This window comes from Nicotiana tabacum, chromosome 4 (genome assembly GCF_000715075.1).
Source record: "Nicotiana tabacum cultivar K326 chromosome 4, ASM71507v2, whole genome shotgun sequence".
Taxonomy (NCBI): Eukaryota; Viridiplantae; Streptophyta; class Magnoliopsida; order Solanales; family Solanaceae; genus Nicotiana; species Nicotiana tabacum.
Window position 1 is genome coordinate 126,589,819 of NC_134083.1, and position 23,757 is coordinate 126,613,575.

Consider the following 23,757-nt stretch of genomic DNA (forward strand, 5'->3'; position numbering starts at 1 on the left):
TATAATACATGACTATATGTAATCCGACATACATATCTATATAATATTAAATTAGCATGTAAAGGATGCTTATAACATTATTCTAGCATGGAGAATATTCTTATGTAGTAATGCAACAGGTAGGCAAATAAGACATGTAAAACACGTAACGTTTACAAGCATATCATACTATCCACAACATGAATAAACTTAATACACACACATATGCTCGTCACCTCGTATATACTTTATCCTCATCTAGTAAACACCTCAGTTTGAGGAAACATTCTCTCAAGTTGAGGTCAAAGTCAAGACTTATGTTATGGTCACGCAGAATAGATCTTGTCACAGGGCGATTCACTGGAAAGTCTGTGTTGAACTGATCCTTTCCCTTGTTTCTATTCCGTGAGCGACCTATTTTAATAACAATAAATAAGCTCGTTAAAGGGAGCCTATAGCCTTAGGACTCGTTAGAGAGAGACCCCGATCTCTTGTTGTTTTATATAAATCTTGCATGCCCATATTTTATTCCTTTTGTCTCTTTAAATAGAGAGTCTTATTACAAAGCTATTACGCATAACTAGGAGTCTACGGATATAAGAAATCTACTAAATTAAGAATTCTAGTAAAATTAAACTACTGACTATTTAATGCTCAACAAATATCTGCCAGGTGCATTTGCATTCCTATCTACTTATCCTCTTTGACGTTATTTTCCTCAACTCAAGGGCCCCGCCTTGCATAAACTTTACCCACGAATGAGTCTGTAACATTACCACCCTCCTCTTGAAAGAGCTTGTCCGCAAGCTTGAAGTCTGGATAGGCATTACGAAAATATTCAGCATCCTCCCAAGTAGTATCTGATTAAGACGAGCTCATAAAATAGAACAAGCCATAGGAACAACACGACCATTCGCTAGTGGTGGCAGAGTCGGAGGAATTGTGGGAGCAATACCCTTAAAAGCTTTAAGGAGGGATACATGAAATACACTATGCAACTTACAGTCACTGGGCAGTTGTAACTCATACGCAACTTCCCCTATTCGCCGCAACATAGGAAAAGGCCCAAAGAACCGAGGTGCAAGCTTATGGCGTAGTTGACCCGCAACAGATTTTTGATGATAAGGATGTAAACGCAGCCAAACTAGTGAACCTGGATCATATGCAACCTCACTGTGACCTTTGTCATAATAGTCTTTCATCCTAACTTGATCTTGTTGCAACTTGTTGCGAATGTCAAGCATAACTAAATCACGATCCAGCAATGCATTGTCAATAGCCTCCACTCTTGAAGAACTAGCCACATAGGACAATAGACGAGGAGGATCTCGTCCATAAACAACCTTAAAGGGAGTTGTTTGCAATGCAGTATGAAAGGAAGTATTATATCAGTACTCTGCCCAAGGCAACCAATTATCCCACTTCTTTGGATAATCCCAAACCAAGAAACGCAAATACATTTCAATAGTACGATTCACAACTTCAGTTTGACCATAAGTCTGAGGGTGATAAGCAGAAGAGAATGCCAACTTTGTTCCATATAGACAAAATAATTCTCTCCAAAATGTGCTTGTAAAAATTACATCCTTGTCACAAGTAATCGATTCGGGTATCCCATGCAAGCGAAAAATATTCTCAAAGAAAACATGGGCAACATGGGTTGCAGTGTAAGAGTGAGACATGGGTATGAAGTGTGCATATTTGGAAAAACGATCGACTACCACAAATAATATTGTTTTGCCCCAAGCCTTTGGTAAGCCATCAATAAAGTCCATTAAGATGTCAGCTCATACCTGCTCAGGAAGTGTAAGTGGCTGTAGTAAACCTGCAGGGCTTAGATGTTCAGCCTTGTTGCGTTGACAAACTGGACAAGCAGCGACATAATTCCCAATAACCGACTTCATACCTTTCTAGTAGAAATTTTGTCGTATGCGCTGCAGTGTTTTCTGTACCCCTTCATGGGCATTATCATGATATCCTAACAGAATAATAGCAATCAATTGGGAAGAAGGCAGCAAGTAGATACTGCCTTTATAAAATAGTAGCCCATCTTTGATTGACCAGGAAGCATCAAGTTCTTGACGAAGCACTTGTTGGACTAATTCTTGCAAGGAAGCGTCATTGCATATCTCTTCTCTAATCGCATCAAGCAGTAGTACACGTGGTTGGATGATGGCATACAGTAATTCCTCCTTACTAGGACGATGTGACAAGGCATCAGCAACCTTATTTAAGTGACCTGCCTTATACTCCACACAAAAATCAAACCCCATAAGGTTGCTGATCCAATGTTGTTGAGGTGAAGTCGTAAGCCGTTGTTCCAACAAATATTTAAGGCTATAGTGTCTGTGCGAATCAAGAAAGACCTTCCCCATAGATAAGGACGTCAATGTTGCACTGCTTTAGCCAAGCCAATTAATTCTCGCTCATATACAACCAATTTAAAGTGTCGAGCTGCCAGTTGTCGATTGAAAAAAGCAATAGGATGGCCATTCTGTTGCAACACCGCTCCAATACCACCTCCCGAGGCATCACATTCAATTGTTAATGGATCATTAAAATTTGGTAATTGTAAAACCGGAGCAGTTGCAAGTGCTTTTTTAAGAGTGTCAAAAGAAGCCAAAGCTATTTCATCCCACTGGAACGAATTTCTTTTAAGCATGTGAGTTAGAGGGGCTGCTAACTGACTGTAATTTCTTATAAATTTACAGTAATAACCTGCTAAGCCCAAGAATCCGCGCAAGGTAGTGGTGGACTGTGGTTGAGGCCAATCAATGATAGCCTGAACCTTGTTTGTGTCTGTTGCCACGCCTGTTTCAGACACCACATGGCCAAGATATGCTACTTGGGTCTCTCCAAAAGAACATTTGGATCTCTTGACATAAAGGTTATGAGCACGCAATAACTCAAAAATGATACCAATATGAGTGAGATGATCATCCCATGTTTTGCTATATATTAAAATGTCGTCAAAGAAAACCAACACAAATTGACGCAAGTGTGGTTTAAATACCTCATTCACTAGTGCTTGAAATGTTGATGGGGCGTTTGACAATCCAAATGGCATAACCAAAAATTCAAAGTGGCCATAATGCGTGCGAAAGGTTGTCTTCTCAATGTCTAGGGGATCCATGCAGACCTGATGATAGCCCGACTTCAAATCTAGCTTTATGAAATATCTGGACCTGTATAATTTGTCTAATAATTCATCCACCACTGGAATTGGAAATTTATCCTTCACTGTCTTGGCATTGAGCTCACGATAATCAACATAAAAATGCCAAGTTCCATCATGCTTACGAACCAATAAAATTGGAGATGAGAAGAGTGATCTACTAGGCCGAATGATTCCTTGTCTTAACATATCCACACACTGTTTTTCTATCTCATCTTTCTGTAAATGAGGATACCGGTATGGTCGAACTACCACTGGTTTGGAACCAGGCAATAAGCAAATGCGATGATCACAATTTCGCATAGGAGGCAGCCCAGTAGGCTCTTGAAATAAGTCAGCAAATTCGGCCAAGACCTGCTCCAGTTTGCTGTGGTGCTCATCTAAATCATGCCATAATTGAAGCTGTAATTTCGAACAGGTTTGCTGCCCTTGAAAGACGACTTGTTTCCCATTTGAAGTAAAACTCATTTCAAGTGTAACAACGTCTCAAAGAATGGGGTCCAATGTTTGTAACCAAATCACCCCTAAAACAATGTCAAAGCCATCTAACGGAATAACAAATAAGTCAGCTTCAACGTTTTGGTTATCAATACAGAAGGATACCGCTGGGCAAGTTCCTTTGCTGTAAACTCTTTCTCTATTAGCCACTGATACCTTGGCACTTGTCCCAGGCTATAATTGCATCCCCAAGTGTTGCGCTGCTGTGTAACTTATGAAATTGTGTGTGCTGCCCGAATTAACCAGGCTCAACAATGGTTGACCTTTCATGATTGCCAATAACTGCATTGTTCTTGCGCTCTTCTGTCCCGTGATGGCATATAAGGAAATTTCAGGTTCTTGTGCATCTTTATGGTCAGGTTATTCATCATCTAGATCAGCTAGTTCCAACCAAAATAGCTTCTTACATTGATGCCCAATCGAATACAATTCATCACAATTATAACACAATACTTTTGCCCTTCTCTCTGCCATTTCAGCTCGTGACAACTTCTTTATGAAAGGAGCAGATGAACTTACCAACTTTGGTTCAGTAATACCACCTGGTGCATTGCTGCCCTTTGGAGTTGGAATTGTTGAACTTGTAGTAGTACTGAAATAGCCTTTAGTCCCTTGCCAAGTCTTCCTTCGACAAGATATCGCCCGCACCACCTTCTGTTTCTTTTCAAAGGCTCGAGCTATATTCATGACATGAACCAAATCTAGTGGACTACGCATTTCAATATCAAGCCGAATGGAATCGATCAGCCCGGCAGTGAAAAGACTAACTTTCTGGTCCACGTGAACACACTTACTGGCCCTGGCTAACCGTTCTTGAAATTGGCGCTGATATTCTTCAATTGAGCCCGTTTGCTTAAGGTTAACCAGATCACCTAGTGGATTACTGCCCACTGGAGGCCCAAACCTGAGAGCACAATATTCTTTGAATTCCGCCCTGTCAATAGAGGGATACTCTTGTTCCACTTGATGATACCATAATTATTCCTCACCTAGAAGATGGAATGCTGCCAATCCCACCTTATCTGCTTTATTTGTTCTCTGATTGGAGAAGAATTTGTCACAACGGTGCAGCCAAATCAATGGGTCTTCAGATCCGTCAAAAGTAGGAAAATCCAACTTTGTGTATCTTGGTACTACACTATTTCCTATCAGCTGATTAGGTCGATTCTCTGGTCTGTAGGGTTGGTTACCTACATTGCTGATTGCTCCAGCATCAGAATCCTTACCTTATTTTTTGTTAAACCCAAAAATGATCTCCTGCAATTGTAACGATAATTGTTGCATTTGATTAACCATCCTTGATTCAGATTGTGCCACTGCTTCTATTATTCATGCTTCGTTGGCAGCCTGAAGCCTCTTGAAGGAGAGCTTGTAACTCTTCACGTTTGCTTGGATCGCCCATAGTGTTTGGCTCTGATACCAAGTTGTTATGGTCACGCAGAATGGATCTTGTCACAGGGTGATTCACTGGAAAGTCTGTGTTGAACAGATCCTTTCCCTTGTTTCTATTCCGTGAGCGACCTATTTTGATAACAATAAATAAGCTCGTTAAAGGGAGCCTATAGCCTTAGGACTCGTTAGAGAGAGACCCAGATCTCTTGTTGTTTTATATAAATCTTGCATGCCCGTTTTTTATTCCTTCTGTCTCTTTAAATAGAGAGTCTTATTACAAAGCTATTACGCATAACTAGGAGTCTACGGATATAAGAAATCTACTAAATTAAGAATTCTAGTTAAATTAAACTACTGACTATTTAATGCTCAACAAATATCTTCTAGGTGCATCTGCATTCCTATCTACTTATCCTCTTTGACGTTATTTTTCTCAACTCAAGGGCCCCGCCTTGCATAAACTTTACCCACGAATGAGTGTGTAACAACTTACCTCTATCCAGACAAGCTTCAAATTTCAAACACTGCTTTTGTAACGATCCAACCCTTTATTTTCAGCATTTATTATCTGTTGATTGATTTGAGACTTCATATATATATTTATATCATATATTTGGACTTGTATGTGCTTTTTATTTGAGTCCTATGAGGTTTAGGACGAGTTCGATTACATTGCATGTAACTAGTAAGGTTTAGGATTTGCAAAAAAAAAAAAACATTAAGCAGCTTGGGTAATTAGGGGAATCTTGGAAACTAGGAAGCTCATTTTGCAACATAACTCTATGTTAAGTGATCTACCGACTAACCTAACTAGCCTGCAAAAGGGTAAAAAGTCTTTATTGAAAAATTATATCAGCTGAAAATACCTCATCGTCAAAGAGTTCCTTGGAAGTATATCACTACGCATTCAAGTCTTCATCCTAGGTTCAAGTTTATCCTCTGGCTGGCTGTTCAAGGAAGACCGTGGCTTGATTGATGAAACATTTGAGTATCAATTTTTTGATTGTCATGTGACTAAAAAGATATGGAATATGATGCTATCTGTATTGGTGGAAAAGTCACGACCCGTGGAATGACATTAAGCTGATGAAGCATGACACGTGAAGCGTTGATATAGCGACAAGTGGCATCCTCAATTAACTGAACTAAGGATGCACAGAAGGCACGAGAGAAACACCCACAGGATAGCATAAGAGAAAAGTACCGAGCCTGACAGTTGTCAAAGGAAAAATTGGAACGGAATGCATGGAGACTCCAAAGAAGGGAAGATACATGAACCAGAAACAAATAAGGAAGGGAAATCGGGAGCAGTTATAAGGAATCTTTAGTCATAAATATGCCAGTTGCAATTATCTATGGTAACGGAAAATCAATACAATTAATGCCCTTAATTAGTCCAAATTAAGTATGATAGCCGTTACGATTGTATGCTCATATATAAGGATGGGAATTCCATTTGTAAGGTGGAGGACGATTATTACTGAAATTCATACTATAATTCTTTGCTTACTCTCTAAATTTCCGGCCTTGATTTTTGGAAGTATTTGTCAATCCGTTCCATACTTTTTCTTATTAATTATTTCCATCATTTCTTTTATTCCTATTAAGATTATTAAGAAAGTGAAGTAAAATATGGTTATCAGTAACCCGTTTTCTTCTAGATATTGACTTTGAGCGAGAAATCTATTTTTGGTTAAACAAATTGGTTCCGTTAACGAGAATCTGATATTCTTTTCACTTTACAAATTCTACTTTTCGACAACCAACTATGTCAACTGCTAACGAAAATAACTAGTTGAACCCACAAGGTGGAACTTCACCACTCCTCTCTCCAACGGGATCCTATCAGCAATCCCGTGGAGGTTCACCTGAAAGGTCTACATCGCGCGCTGATGATCCACAAGGAGATGAACAAACTGTAGAGTAGGACGCTCTAAAGCAATTGATTGCAGAACATATGAATAGTGATCTACAAGCTTTTGTTAGAGGATTGCCCAACGCACCACAAACTCCTCCACCAATCAATACAGCAACTCTAGAAGACTCGCGCTCAAGGCTTGACAACTCTGGAAGTGGAGGAATTCCCAACGAATCTCGCGATAGAGGGTCAGGTACCCCAAATAATTCTAATCTACAAAGTTTGGTACTAACTTTGCAGAAACAATTGAAGGAGCAAAACAATCGCATAGAAAAAATACCTAGTGTGCCGCCCGTGATCAAAGGGGTGGATATTTACAAGTATTCGCAACAGCCTTGGAAGACAAGTACAATGCCTTTACCAATTCCTAAAAAGTTTAAAATGTCTGATATTTCCAAATATGATGGAACGACTGACCCTCGAGATCATGTAACTTCATTCACAACTGGCGTAAAAGGCAACGATTTAACCAAACAAGAAATTGAATCGGTTTTGGTTAAGAAATTTGGTGAAACACTCACGAAAGGAGCATTAATGTGGTATTCTCTTTTACCTGAAAATTCTATTGATTCTTTTGCTGAGCTTGCAGATTCATTTATAAAAGCATATTCGACAGCTCAGAAGGTTGAAAAAAGGATGGAAGACATCTTTAAAGTAAAATAAGGGAATACAGAATTACTCAGGGAATTCATAGATAGATTCCAACGGGAGAGGATGATGTTACCTTGGGTACCTGATAACTGGGCAGCTATGGTATTCGCGAGTAATTTAAACAAGAAAAGTTCAGAAGCCACAAAAAGACTGAAAGAGAGTTTGCGGGAATTCCCAGCAACAACTTGGAATGATTTGTACAACAGATACAATACAAAGTTGTAGATAGTAGAAGATACGGTCGCACAGCCAAGAACCAATGAAAGAGCAGGATCGAGACGTTCAGAATCAGAAAAAAGGATAGGAAAAAATAGGTACGAACCTTACATGGGACCTGCTGGGCGGGACCCTCGATATAAATAAGAAAACACATGATTCGACTCAAGACCGAGGCAAGGAGATATGAGCTCTTCATCCAGGTTCATAAACAAATGGGGTGCACGAGCCAACGAATCTGGTACACACGCAAGGGTAGGAGATTATAGCTTCAATGTCAGCACCTCCGAGCTAGTAGCTGTTTTAAGAGGTATGTGAGATAAGGTGTGATGGCCTAAAGAAATGAGATCAGATCCAAGCAAAAGGAATCCAGATTTCTGGTGTGAGTTTCAAAACGATCATATCCATAGAACAACAGATTGTAGACTATTACAGGGAGAGGTCGAACACTTGTTGAAGCAATGTTATCTAACTGACCTATTCAGCGAGAAAGGAAGACAATCATATATGAAGAACACTCAAGAACCCCCAAAACCTCCATCACCGAAGAGAACAATTAATGTGATAACTGGGGGAGATAAGGTCAATGATGTAACCTATACAACTGCAAAAAAGACGTTAAAAGTCATGGTTACTCATGGGAAGCGAGTTCGCCAAGTCTTGGATGGAGACAACATAACATTCGATGATGAAGATGCGGATGGCTTGATGATTCCTCACAACGATGCACTGGTAATATATTTAATTGTACACGATACTAATATAAAGTGAGTTTTGATTGATCCAGGTAGTTCAGTAAATATCATTTTATTAAGGGTGGTGAACGAAATGCAAGCTAATGACAAGGTGCTACCAAAGGCACAGTCCTTGACCGGGTTTGATAATTCAAGTGTTATCACAAAAGGGGAAGTTTTGCTCACCACGTTTGCTGAGGGAGATGTTAATGATATGAAGTTCCAGGTGGTGGACGCGGACATGGCATATAATATAATTCTAGGAAGACCATGGATTCACGACATGGATGTTGTCCCATCCATATTACATCAGATTATCAAATTTCCTTCAAAGTGGGGAATCCGTCAAATCCGTGGAGATCAGCAAGATACAAGAAGTAATAACTCGGTGGTGGTTTCGAGCAAGGTAGTCAATGATGCAGACGCAAAATTGCAACTATAGAACTCGGTTGAGGAAATTGGTGCAAAAACCTCAACTGAAGGCATACCAGGACAGACTGATGTTGATTCGAGACCTGATGTTATTCAAGAGCCAGAAGAAAATAAAAATATTAAGACAACTGCTGAAGAACTCGAAGCTATAGTACTCTTTACACGTTGGCCAAACAGAAAAGTTTACGTCAAAGCAAATTTAAGCCTATAAATGAAAGGTAAGTTAATCAAATTTTTACAAACTAATGTAGATTGCTTCGCTTGGTCGCATTCATATATGACAGGTATACCACCAGAGGTAATGACTCACAAATTGAATGAGTACCCATCATACCCACCTGTCAAGCAGAAGAAGATGAAATAAGGATCCTTCAAAAATTAGGTAATCCAAGATGAGGTACAAAAGCTTAAGAAAATTGGTTTGATACGAGAGGTAAAGTACCCTAACTGGTTAGCTAATACCGTAGTAGTTCCTAAAAAGAATGGAAAATGGCGAGTTTGTGTAGATTATACTGATCTAAATAAAGCTTGTCCTAAATATTTATTCCCTCTGCCACATATAGATCAACTAATCGATTCTACCGCAAGACATGAACTTTTGAGTTTTTTAGATGCATATTTAGGATATAACCAAATAAAAATGGACTCTCTAGATGAAGAAAAAACATCGTTTATCACAGACAGAGGGACTTACTGTTATAAAGTCATGCCCTTTGGTTTAAAAAATGCTGAAGCCACGTATCAAAGGTTAGTGACCAAAATGTTTCAAGAGCACCTGGAAAAAAATATGGAAGTCTACATTGACGATATGCTGGTCAAGTCAACACAGGCGAGAGATCATTTTCAACACTTATCAGACACTTTCGAGATTCTCCGCAAATACAATATAAAGCTAAATCCATAAAAATGCGCTTTTGGCGTGGCTTCAGGTAAGTTTTTAGGCTTTCTCGTTTCTAATAGAAGTATTGAAGTGAATCCTACACAGATAAAAGCTATCGAAGAAATACCAGAGATACTCACGAGCATAAAAGACCTGCAGAGATGAACATGAAGAATAGCAGCCCTGGGGAGGTTTATATCAAAGTCATCAGAAAAGAGTTTTAAATTCTTTTCAGTATTGAAAAAGTATAATTAGTTTGAATGGACTGACGAATGCCAACAAGCCCTCAAGGACCTAAAATTGTATCTGTCAAATTCGCCTTTGTTAGCCAAACCAAAAAACGGTAAAAGGCTTCTCATTTATCTTATTGTGTCAGAAGTGGCAGTAAGTGCGATATTGGTACGAGAGGATAAAGGTAAGTAATTCCCAATTTATTATGTTAGTAAATCTTTGTTAGATACTGAGACACGGTATCCCCACTTGGAAAAGCTTGCTTTAGCATTAGTCATGGCATCCAGGAAGTTAAGACCTTATTTTCAAATGTCATCCTATTTCTGTAATAACTGCTTTCCCCGTGAGGAATATATTGCATAAACAGGTAGGTTAGCTAAATGGGCAATAGAACTCAGTGAGTATGATATCATATATCAGCCTAGAACTACGATAAAATCTTAGGTTTTAGCAGATTTTGTAGCGGATTTCAGCAGTATTTAGTTCCTGAAGTAGAAAAGGAACTACATGTATTCACCAGATCAAATCCGGGGACTTATATTTTACTTACCGATGGTTCTTCAAACGTTAAAGGAGCGAATTTAGGAATTGTACTAACTCCACCTTCAGGAGAAGTCATAAGGCAAGCAATAAAGTGTTATCCAATCACTAACAATGAGGCAGAGTACGAAGCTATGATTGCAGGTTTGGAACTGGCACAAGAACTTGGTAGAGAGCAGATTATGATCAGAAGTGATTCGCAGTTGGTGGTTAACCAGATGCAGGGGACTTGCGTGGCAAGAGAAGCGCGAATGCAACAATATCTGGAAAAGGTACAAGAATTACTTAGACAATTTCAGTTGTGGAAGGCCGTGCAGATACCCAGGGAAGAAAATGCAGAAGCAGATGCGCTGGCAAATCTCGCATTTGTCACGGATGTAACGAATACAGAAAATGCTATCGTAATACATTTGTTTCATTCGGCACTTAACCAAGATAAGAGCGAGGTAAATTTTAATAATTTAACTTGGGATTGGAGGAACGAATTTATGAACTTTTTGCAGTATGGAATCTTGCCCAAGGACAAGTAGAAGTCATAATTGCTTTGCCAAAAAGCCACCTGGCATTGCTTAATTCGTGGAAATTTATATCGAAAGATGTTTGGCGGACCTTTAGCACAGTGCCTCGGCCCATCGCAAACGGAGTATGTGATGAGGGAAGTACATGAGGGGCACTGCGGCAATCACGTCGGGGGAAGATCATTGGTAAAAACATTAGTAAGATCAGGGTATTATTGGCCAAAAATGGAAGAAGAAGCGGAAGGCTTTGTAGTCAAGTGCGATAAATGTCAATGATATGCCAATAACATGCACCGCCCAACAGAACTGTTACATTCAGTTATTTTACCATGGCCTTTCATGAAGTGGGGCAGGGACATTGCTGGACCGTTGCCTCAAGCTAATGGAAAGGTACTAAAATCACAAAATTCTTTCAAAGTTGGTAGATTAAACGGATTACGTCTGCACCTTACCACCCTGCAGCTAATGGACAAGCTGAGTCGACAAACAAAGTTATCATTAATAACTTGAAGAAGAGATTAGAAGAATCAAAAGGCAAATGGACAGATGTGTTACCGTGGGTGTTGTGGCCTATCGAACAACGGCAAAAACAAGTACGGGTGAGACTCCATTTTTGCTTGTTTATGATGCAAAAGTTTTAATTTTGGTAGAGATAGGTGAACCAAGTATGAGATACACACATCTTACTGAGGAAGCAAACAAGGAGGAGATGCGAGTAAATTTGGATCTATTAGAAGAAAGGAGAGAAGCAACATTAGTTCGAATGGCGGCTCAAAAACAAATGATTGAGCGATATTACAACAGGAAAGCTAATTTGAGATACTTCAAGATTGGGGACTTCGTCCTCAAAAAGGTGTTCCAATCGACAAAAGTGGCCAACGCAGGTAAGTTGAGTCCAAATTGGGAAGGCCCTTATAAGGTTCGTTGTATCGCTGGAAAGGGAGCATACGAGTTGGAAACCATGGATGGCAAGGTACTACCATCAAACTGGAATGCAGTTCACTTGAAGAAGTACTACTTCTAGATGAGGAAAGTACCCATGGTCAGGTATCACACAAGTGCAATTTTGTTTTGTTCTTTTAAATTTTACTAACCATTTTAGATGATAGGCAAAAAGCTAGCCCATACCAAATGATTATATTAGACCCTAAAGGCACGTGGAATACTGAATTATTCCCGGTCTAGGTTACAACCTTTCTGATGGAAAAAGGGTTATGCAGTCATCATCTAAATAAATGTCTCCGAGTCTCGTTCGTATTTTCCTTTTCAGGGAATGGACCAAAAGGAAGGAGTAATCCAGTGTTCGAGATTTCATACTTCAATGCTTCAATATTGGGGGGACTATGCATGTAGAAGAAAGCAAAAGCTTTTTAAAATATGTACTTCAGTTTTGCCTTAATCAAAAACCTTGAAGGAACAAACCTCTGGAATTTTTCAAAGGAGTGTGAACTCACGAAAAGGATGCAAGATATTACATGTCCCTGCGAGTTTTAGGTTAAGGCCAAAATTTAATCACGGGATAATAGACCCGATTTTGTATTTACTCATGGGATAATAGACCCGATTTTGTATTTTTAAGTCTGCTACAATAAAAGCAGTTATGAAACTGTTGTACGAGCGATCATGAAAATAATGTATGAAATTTATTTGAAAGTTCAAAATATAAAACTTACTCAAATTATTTCTTTATTTTTCATGTCTACTTCAGCATTAAGGTTAAAACCATCCTAGTTGGCTTCAATTAGAGTCTCGAGGCGAGTGTTCAAAAAGGCCCAGCTCATATCCAACGATAGCTTATCCTCGAGAGCCTCATAATCCTTATCCCACTGATTAACCTCAGCTTTCAACTATTCTTTTTATGCTTCCGAGGCATCAAAGGCTGTCTTCAAAGGAGCGAAAGAACTTTCTAATAATTGAATTGTATACGCAGAGGCACGGAGAGCCTCTTGAGCTTGGGTAAGCATCTGAACCAATTCTCCCGCGTAAACCTCATTTTGATTAAGGAGTTCTTTCAAACTCCTTATCTCTTCAGTTGCCTTAGAAAGTTGTTCAACAAAAGAGGATTCCAATATATCCTTGTCCTTCCCAACATGACTAGAAGAGGCATTTTCAACCGCTAGCTCGGCAGAAACCATCCTCATTTGACGCTCCAAAGCTTTCTTCTCTTCTACAAGAACTTCCTTTTCCAGTTGAAGACCTTCAAATTGTTCCTTCCTATTGTCAACCTCGGTGCATAATTCCATAACTTGCTGGTTCGCTTGAGAAACTCTTTTCATAAGCTCGGTTCCAATCAAATTAATCTGCAAAAAAGTAAAGGAAGAAAAGTTATGAATGAGAAAGAAAGAGGGACAAAAATATAAGCTTGTACCTTCAAAGAAGAATGAACGATGTCGTTCATTAAAGTCAGTGAGCTGTGGCTTTCTAATTTCTTCTTCTCCACGGGGCCAATCAGTGGCTTTAACCACACGTCGGCTTGACCAGATTTCCTCAGTAAGCTCCCATCTCCAAGGACCTCAATTACGACTCTTTTCATCTCCCTCCTGCTACTAGAAGGTTCAGTCTCTGTATGAGAAACAACCATAGGAGTAACAACCGGAGTAACATCAAGCAAAGGCACTTAGGTGTTGATGGTAGATGAAGTTGGAAGGGAAGCAAGAGGCAATTCTTCAAAGACATGCTCGAAAGTTTCTTCACCCTCGAAGCCTTAAGCAAACAATCTATCAACGGAACTTGGTTGGGGGGGGGTTCAACAACATCTTCATCAGAAATCACTAAAGGAACGTTCTCTAGCTCATCTATGAGTCTGAAAGGAATTGCACTGGAGGGAAGGTCATAGGGGGGGGGGTGCCTCATCATCAGAAACCACGCGTCTCTTGACCCGTGGCTTTCTCACCAAATATCCTTCCTCTGTTTCTTCTTCATCGTTAGAGCCACGGGCTTCATCAATTTTTCTTTTGGAGGAAGAAGCACTCAGAATCCGGTCTTGAACAAGACTCACGGAAATTCTAGTTGATTGAACAGATGCGGGGCTAATACCATAAATAGCAAATCCAAACAAAAAGGAAATGGGAGGATGAGAAATTCTTGTATAAACAAATATAAGAAAAAGAAGAACTATAAAGGTAAAATGTACCGTGTGTCTTCACTTTCCAACCAATTTTTTGAGAAATGAATTTTCAAGATCTTTTGTCCATAGGGGCAACAATTAACATTTTTTTCTACCCAAGCACGGAAGTCGGGAATCTCATCAAAAACCTCCATGGTTGCTGCAAAACGGGTACGTGATTACAAAAAATTATGCAAGGTATATAGAAAAAGAAAAAGAAGAAGAGAACTTACATGCAAAATTCTATTTTTCTGGGAATGTCATATTCTCTTCACCAACTAATCCACTAGTGGGAGCAGCAACGAAACGGGCATACCATCCACGGTCTCGATCATATTCAGGGCTAACCAGTACCATCTTACTTCTAGCCACGAGAGAAATGATCCCTTCATGAAATAGTTTAGGGGTTAAAGGTGAAGTAAATGCCGAAAGGTAAAAGGGACGGAAACCAGATCCGACAAATAACGTAGGCAAGCAACGGTCCTCCATACAATGGGGTCAATCTGACCAAGATACACGTTGAAGTAATGACAAAACTCAATGATTACTGAATCAATGGGAGTCTTAAATCCCAAAGTAAAATGGTAGGTATAAACAAAAGCATAACCAGCATGATAAGAGGTGATTCTCTGATTGGCACCATGGACTAAACCTGGGAAATCTGATTTCCAATGACACTCTCGTCGAACCAAGGAAAGAAGATCGGTAGTGACCAAACTTGGATAAAGTTTAGCAGGGTTGAGGGAAGCTATAGAAGAAACTTGATTTCTCATGGTTTCACGGTCAGTTACAAAAGAGAATTCTTGGGGGACAATTTTTGCAACTGTAGGTTCACGCACATGTTCATTTAAATCCTTATTCCTAGAAAAAGACCTGGGGGTTAAAGGAGCCCTAGGTTTAGAAGAAGATGGCCTAACATAACTACTTTGAAAAGATAAACCACGGTTAGATAATGAACTAAGGATACAGAGTCCACCACCTCTCCTACTTCTAGTAGGGGCAGTAGAAGGGGGTTGTTCATCAACAATCACAACTTTGTGAGGATTTGGCGCTGTCAAAGATATGATTATCCAAGGAAATACAGATGAAAGGATGCAAAAATACAAATAAAGAGTAATGTAATGGATGCTGAAGAAGGAAAACTCCAAAAGATAAAAAAGAACAAAGTGTTTATAAGAGATACGACCGTCGTTAAAACTGTTCATTATGAAGCGTCTTAATGGAACCGTCACTTCATGACTGGCACAGACGTAGGGATAGAACCCTAAAAGGCGTTGAGAAATTTCAAAACCAATCATCAGAGGCCACGTGGCATAGGCATTAAATAGATATGACAAGCGACACATCAATTCTGAGAAAGGCATGATGATGCTCAAGAAGCGGCTGCAAGGAATTTCCGCCATAAAAACTTACCACTTCCTGAATATTCAGAAAGTGGGGGGACTATATGTATTGGTGGAAAAGTCACGACACGTGGAATAATATTAAGCTGACGAGGCATGGCACGTGAAGCATTGATATAGCGACAAGTGACATCCTCAATTAACTGAACTAAGGATGCGCGGAAGGAACGAGAGAAACACCCACGGGATAGCATAAGAGAAAATAACCGAGCCTGACAGTTGTGAAAGGAAAAACTAGAACAGAATGAATGGAGACTACAAAGAACGGAAGATACATGAACCATAAACAAATAAGGAAGGGAAATCGGGAGCGGTTATAAGGAATCTTTACTCATAAATATGCCGGTTACGATTATCTATAGTAATGGACAATCAATACAATTAATGTCCTTAATTAGTCCAAATTAAGTATGATAGCTGTTACGATTGTATGCTCCTATATAAGGATGGGAATTCCATTTGTAAGGTGGAGAACGATTATTACTGAAATACATACTATAATTCTTTGCTTAATCTCTAAATTTTCGGCCTTGATTTTGGGAATGTTTGTCAATCCGTTCGATACTTTTCTTTGTTAATTATTTCCATCATTTCTTTTATTTCTATTAAAATTATTAAGAAAATGAAGTAAAACTTGATTATCAGTAAACCCCTTTTATTATAGATATTGACTTTGACCGGTAAATCTATTTTTGGTTAAACACTATCCTGGTTAGGCTTTCAGAAACTATTTTGTGATTGTCAAGCTGAAGTATAGTGGGCCCGCATTATGGCAAAAAAAGAGAGACTAGTTTGTGCTTTATTTCTAGTTATGTGTTTGCTATGCTAGTCTACTTGATATGGGGAGAAAGAAATATGCTCAGATTCAAGAATGGTACATTTTAGGAGGGCAAGATTTGTAGGTAGAAAGCACTGAATTCTTTTCTTTAGTTTCCTTTTGAATGTTTTTGAGGGTAGTTCTTCAGGTTGCTTGTAACCTGATCTGTAGTTATTTTCCGGGATATAGATGGTCAGCATGTACTTGTTTTGTAATAATTACTTTTTGGTTATTAATAGAATATTTATTTTACCAACTAAAAACATTTAAGCCTCGATTTGAGTATTTATGCTCCGGTTCCTGTTTTTAGATCTTGGATGTGTCCATATGATATTTTTGGTTTTAGTCCAGAGAGGTTTGATGGTGTTTCGCCATTGTTGCACAAAGATTAGAGCTTTAAAGTTCTTTAAGTCGATTTGAGGTGTCTCTTTTTCGTGCATATGTATTATGACCTAAATTCTACCTAGTCTTGATAGCTCCTAATCCAACTCGCTAGGTAAGCCAACCAATATATAATACATCTCAAACTGGAGATCATCAAATAAATACAAAATAAGAATGCAAAAATTAATACAACTATCCCCAAAAACTAGTAGTACAAATCATGAACAACTAAAATTAAGAAGTACAATGTTGGTGAAGAAAATATATTATTTGTTTAAAATATACATAAATAGAAACACAAGTCCTAAACTACCATGAATAAAATGATAACTTGCAACTCGAACGCTAGTACATCTTCAATGCTAGCCTTCGGCTTTTATGATAGGTTAGCTCTAAAATCTGCACGCGAAGTGCAGAAGTACAGTATGAGTACAACCGACCCCATGTACTCGATAAGTATTAAAACTAACATCAACGAAGTAGTGACGAGCTTTAATAAAAAGATACTCATTTTATATAACTTGTACAGCTCATAAGCATATACAATAACAGAGAAATAGCCAAATAATATCAAATAACAATAATAAGCTACGCAATCAAAGAAGAAGACAATAAAGTAACCAGATAAAAGCATATATAAATGCACCAAATCCTCATATAAGGGAGATTTGCATCAAGTAGATGACTCAAATACATCTACATGAATGTAGAGTACCTATGGATGACAAGAACCCAATTTCATATCAATTCTCAAATAGAATTTGTACAAATGCTCGTACATGAGTATAACACCATTAGGATGTGCAACCCGATCAACATATATATATATATATATATATATATATATATATATATATATATATATCAGTATGAATTCTCTAAATGTCCAATAATTCACTAACAAGTCCCATGCATATGTAAAATGCATGAATATGCATATGTGAGTGATATGTATAGGTGCTTTTACATGAGTCTAGGATGTCAACGCATACTCAAGACTCAATCATATCCAACATCCAGCACATCCCGCGTGCTCCAACATGATCCAGCACATCCCACATGCTCCAACACGATACGCATATCACCTGTGCTCATATCGCCCTATGTAACATGGGTAATCACCAAATCCTAGAGGGACAGATCCATATCCAAGCGCCAACATGAAAACTTATTGTGCTATAATATATCAATATCACTGCAACAGTATGTGCCATAACAATATTAATATTATAATAACCGTACAGTAGAAATCTCGTACCATATAAATAATCTCAAGACATAAACCTCGTACCATAACAATATCATGACCACATATAACTAACGTGCCATAATCATCTCAACTCGTATCGACAACTCACATGTCATAATCTCAGTACATATAAGAGGATCATATGCAGGGATGTATGAATATGGATAAGAGATAAACATGTATGATGGGCATAGATAGAGAAATAACCATGCAAGGAATATATGCATGTGTACAAAAGATGATCTCTTTACATGATATATTGGCATATATGTAACATATCACTACAAATTCGACATGTAATACATCATACAAATATCCATCATGTCCAAATAACGCATCAAAATCCTAGATATGATCTCTAACATGAATAAGAAAGCTCAATTAGTAATAGCAATAATTAAAGCGTATCACAAGTCGAGCATGTACCAAAACAAGGCATAACAAAGCATAAACTCTACCCCTCAGCATGATATAACCTTGGTGCCCGGATATATGCTCGTCACCTCGTATATACATCACCTCCAAATACATATCATGTAGCATATAAATCTATTTTAAAAAATATTCCCCCAAGTTAAAGTTAAGCAAGATACTTACCTTCTTCGGGCTTGCCTTTAACTCCAAATCACAAATTTTTCTTTGTTCTTGACCTTCAAGTGCGAAAAATCTGGCCAAATATCATTCGTGGAAGTCAACCAATGCTAAAGGAAGCAATCCTAATTAATAAAGTTTCGATCTTTGAAAAATTTCCAAAAAGTCAACAAAGTCTCACATGGTAAAAACCTACAACCAAGACTAAATCTTAGTGATCCATAACTCCATGACTCTAAATATGTGATTAATTTTCAAATTCGAGTCCAAATCGATGTTTAAAAATCTCAAAATACACTCTCTAAAGTTTCAAGTCAAAACCAATATTTTACTCTTTAAATCCTTGATTTTATGTGAAATAAATAATGGAGAATCATGATATATAATCAAATACAAGGTAGAAGCACTTACCCATGAGTTTGGAGTGAATTCCTCTTCCAGAATCGCCTCGCTAAAAGTGCAACTCTCATCGCTAAGGTTACCTAATCTGGTCGCTAAAAGTGCGCACCAGAACCTGTTTGCACCAGCCTTTTTCTACACTTCAAAACATATTTTGGATGGTCCAAAACTCACCCAAATTCCCTGGGACCTAGTCTAAACATTCAAATAAGTCCATAAATAGTATACAGACCTGTCCAAGGTCTCAAAATACATATGTGATCACTACATCTAAGGAAATTTTGATATAAACAGTCCATAACATTCAAAAAGGAAATTGTATTTCACTATTTTTCGTACTTTTACTAAATCAGGGAGAGAAAAAGGGAAGGGAATGTCATATTATTAATGGGGTTTGAACCCTGCACCACAACTGTGGAAGGCAGGGATCTCAGTGAGCTAGACCTTAATCCCCACTGCTTTTCGTATAAAGGAAAACGTCTAAAGTTCATGAATGGTAAATGGCATTGCCTCCTCCACCTACTATCTTACTATTACAAAGATTGCTTATAATGTAACAAAGTTTTACCCCTCCGGAAATGATGTTTCCAATTATTGTGCTGGTTAGTCTCTTATATGAATTATTTGCGCCCCTTTCATATTTATTCGGTTCTATATATTTTCTTCCAAAGAACTAAATGATTCATTATGACTATTATAATGTTGGCTATAATTTGTCATGACCTTATCTGTCACGATCCAAAATCTCACCGGATCCGTGATGACGCCTAACACCACTTCCTAGGCAAGCCAACAATAAATATGCGAAAATAAATTTTATCAACAGTAAAAAAATATTCTCAATAGCGGAATATCATAAATGTAACGATTTGATCGGTCATTTTGAGCTTTAGTATTCCGTTCGGTGGTTTGAGACTTTGAGTAGTTTCATATGATGTATTATGACTTGCGTATATGATCGATTTTAGTTTTCGAGTGGTTCGATATTGATTTGGAAGAATGACTCTCGATTTGGAAGCTTTAAGTTGGAGGAGTTGTCCAAGGTTTGACTTTTGGGTAAACGGACTCGAAATCGAGTTTTTATGGTTCTGATAGGTTCATATGATGATTTTGGACTTGTACGTATATTTGGATTCAGTTTTGGAGGTTCCTAGAAGGATTCGACACTATTTATTGAAAATTGGCAATTTGAATAACTTAAGAGTTCATAAGTTTGACCAAGAATTGACCTTGATGTTATTGGACTCCAATGGGTGTTCAGAGACTTTGGATATGTCTATATAGTTGAACTGAACTTGTGTGCAAAGTTTAGAAGTAATTCGACGTATTTAAGTATGATTTGGACACTCTTTTGAAAGAATGAAGATTTAACACCTTAAAGAATTCTATTTGGTTTGAGTCTCAATTCTTTATTGTGATATTTCCGTGGGTATTTTGAGACTTTGGATAAGTTTGAATAATGTATTTGTACTTATTGGTATGATTGGATAGGGTTCCCAGGGGCTCGGGTGTGTTTTGGACTATTGGTTGAGAAACTAGTTAAGTTAAGGATTTGGAGTTTGATCATGATTAATATCGGGTCAAGAAGACCTATTTTCGGTATTTTGAGTGCGCGAGCAGGTTCGTAGCGTACTTTATGATTGAAATGCATAAATGATTTGTGTCCAGGAGGTTCCAAATGAGTTTTAGGTGCTAAAACTAAGATTTTCTTATTGCTATTTTTTTCTGGTGTAAATAATTATGAAAAAATGCCATTTATATCCTTGAAATTTTCAGACTTCCTTTAAAACTTCAAAACATCATATTTCCCTCATTTTAAGGCCAAATTGGGTAATTCAAAAGGCTATCTTAGGTGTAATATCGCAAGGATTATGTTATGCTTATTAAATATGAGTTTCGGAGTCATCTAAGATTTGATTCAAGCTATAATAGCTGGTACATTATTTTACTTGTTCCGGAATTTAGTCACTTTTTCTCACAAGGTTTCAGAGCTTGGATTTGGACGATTTTGGAGGAAATTTTTACAATTTGGATTAGGGTAAGTATTTTTGACTCGGATTATTTTATATTTCATGATTCCAACCTTGAATTTAGCAATTTTTTGATGAATCAAATAGAAGAAATTGAGGATTTTAGTAAAACAAATTTTAAACCATAAATTGATGATTTGAAGGCCGATTTGAGGTCCGAATTGGATGCAACTGGTATGTTTGAACTCGTATCCGAATGGGTGTTCGGAATTTGTGAGCTTTGACGGTTTTCGAGGTGCGGGCCAGGATTGACTTTTTTATTTTAGTTAAAGATCGAAACATTATTATTCGAAATTATTTCCTATAGTTTTTATTTATGATATTAAGTTATTTTGGCTAGATTCAAGCTATTCGGAGGATGTTTCATGGAAATGGATTCTTAGAGTATTGTTTTAGTTTCTTTGAGATAAGTGTCTTGCTTAGGTTTGTTGAGATAATATTTTCTAATAAAATGATATTGTTTGCTACATGCGGGGGTGATGTATATATGAGGTGATGAGCGTATATACATATGTCATGGGTTAACTATGATCAGGGTTGATTATACGATTCTTTGATTATTGTTGGAATATGTGATTTTCTTGCTTCATATTTTACTTAACTTCTAAAATAATACGAATATAAATTTCAATGCTATAAACTATGATTTAGCTTATTATAACGTGATTAAATTTGAAAGACTCTTTGTGAAACTGTTAATATGCTAAATTCGGTCATCACTATACCTAATCACAAATACTTGTCTATGACCGAAATTCTGAGATACTTGGGTTCCATACTTATGTTGGAAAGCATGTTTGAGCTTTTGTCGAAATACTTGAACAATAGGATTCTTGTGGTTTATTAAATTGTTTATTGGTTCAAAAGTTGTGAATGATGTTCACGTGGTGTATTTGCTTAGCCACTCTTCTTGATGTTATTCATGCTTCCTACCTTGCTTGTCATTATTATACATGTGCTTGGTGAGGAAGAGTGTAAAGTACGAAAGGTGTGCCGTACTATTTCATATCCACTATTATACACAAAGGATAATGTCGTGCCATTTCATATACATTATCATGTGAGGACGAGAGTAAAAGAACGAAGGGTGATGCCGTGCCATTGCATTTACATTATCATGTGCGCACGAGAGTAAAAGTACGTAGGGTGATACCGTGCCATTGTTCTTATATTATCATGTGTTCATGGCATGAAGGGTGTTTCCGTGCAGGTGAGGACGAGAGACATGCATTATGTTGTGATATCTTTTTCTTGTGTATACGTTTATGCCTTTATCTTGAGTTGTTACTGTTGCGCCTATGTTTTTTATGATGCTTGTGGTTGTCACATTTTTGCCTTTTTCCTTACGTGCTATTGTTCTACCTGTACCTTCTATTTGTCACTTATTGTTATATTCATGCCTATCTTCTTATTTGTTATATGTACATCTATGCCTTTTTCTCATTTGTTGTGATTTCAGCTAAACCTTCTACCTCATTAGCTGATGAAATCTATGTTCTTCTACCTTACTTGTTGTTACTACTTTTGTGCGTCCTATCTCGTCTGTTTCTATTTTTCATATGCGCCCGACTTGTTTATTACTGCTATCTGTGTACTCTCTACTTCTTAGCTACTATTATTGGTATTTTTTACCTGGTTGTACTGTTATATATATGCTCGGTGAGGATGAGATAAATGTACAAAGGGTGTTGCCGTGCAAGTTTATAGGCCACCTCACCAACTCTCTCTAACACCTCAAATGGACTAATATACCGAGGGATCAATTTTCCCTTCTTACTAAATCTCATCACTCCTTTTAGAGGCAAAACTCAAAGAAGAACCTCTCACGTCCCTCCATGAAAGCCACACCATAAACCTTCCTATCAACATAACTCTTTTATCTAGACTGTCAGTACGAAGCCATTCTTGAATCAATTTCATCTTCTCCAAAGCATCACGAATCAAATTTGTGCCAAACAATCTAGCCTCGCCAAGCTCAAATCAACCAACCAGAGAACGACATTGCCTCCCCTATAAGGTTTTATATGGAGTCATGTGGATGCTCGACTGATGACTATTATTGTATGCAAACTCCGCTAATGTAAGAAACTGATCTAACTCGCAAGAACATTGATTTGCATATCTTTCTGTTTCTAAGTGAATAGAGTTTAATATGAATATGATTGCTTGAACCTATAGTCTTTCAAGGCGGTCGCCAACTTGGCAAAAACCCCAAGGGGCAATTTCATATACACTACTTCTTAGAGACCCCATGTAAGAAGGTATTATGGACGTCCATTTGATGTAATTCCCAATTATATTCCACAGCTACAACTAAAAATGTTACCATCTTGGCAAGCAGAGCAAATGTCTTAATATAATCTATTCCCTCTACTTGATTGTTGTCGAAAATGAACAGACGACGAGCCTTATATCGGTCAACCCTGCCGTTTGAGTTGTATTTGATCTTGTAAACCCATTTGTAACCAAGTGTTTTCTTTTGAGGAGGTAGGTCCTCTATCACCCACGTCTCATTCTTCTCCAAACTTCCTTCACTATTCATCCTTCACAGCTTTTGTTAACGTAGCTTGCTCATTCCCTAAGAGACACTAGCATGGGTGACTACCAAGATAGA

At 37.9% G+C, this 23,757-nt stretch overlaps 1 protein-coding gene across 1 annotated transcript; it reads right to left on the reverse strand.

Annotated features, from left to right (window-relative positions):
- Positions 1–854: 854 nt before the first annotated feature.
- Positions 855–1,883, reverse strand: LOC142180108 (uncharacterized). The gene is made up of 2 exons (XM_075251036.1): positions 1,773–1,883; positions 855–1,322 (listed from the first exon to the last, which is right to left on the reverse strand). Exons 1-2 carry the CDS (start codon positions 1,881–1,883, stop codon positions 855–857), a joined length of 579 nt encoding a protein of 192 aa, XP_075107137.1.
- Positions 1,884–23,757: the final 21,874 nt, after the last annotated feature.

Excerpts from the sequence above, each read along its gene's own strand:
- LOC142180108 (XM_075251036.1), bottom strand. The coding sequence starts at position 1,883 with ATGAAGTCGGTTATTGGGAATTATGTCGCTGCTTGTCCAGTTTGTCAA. Across the intron at positions 1,323-1,772 it reads CACTTACACTTCCTGAGCAG|GTTGTTTATGGACGAGATCC; the intron begins GTATGAGCTGAC and ends ACTCCCTTTAAG.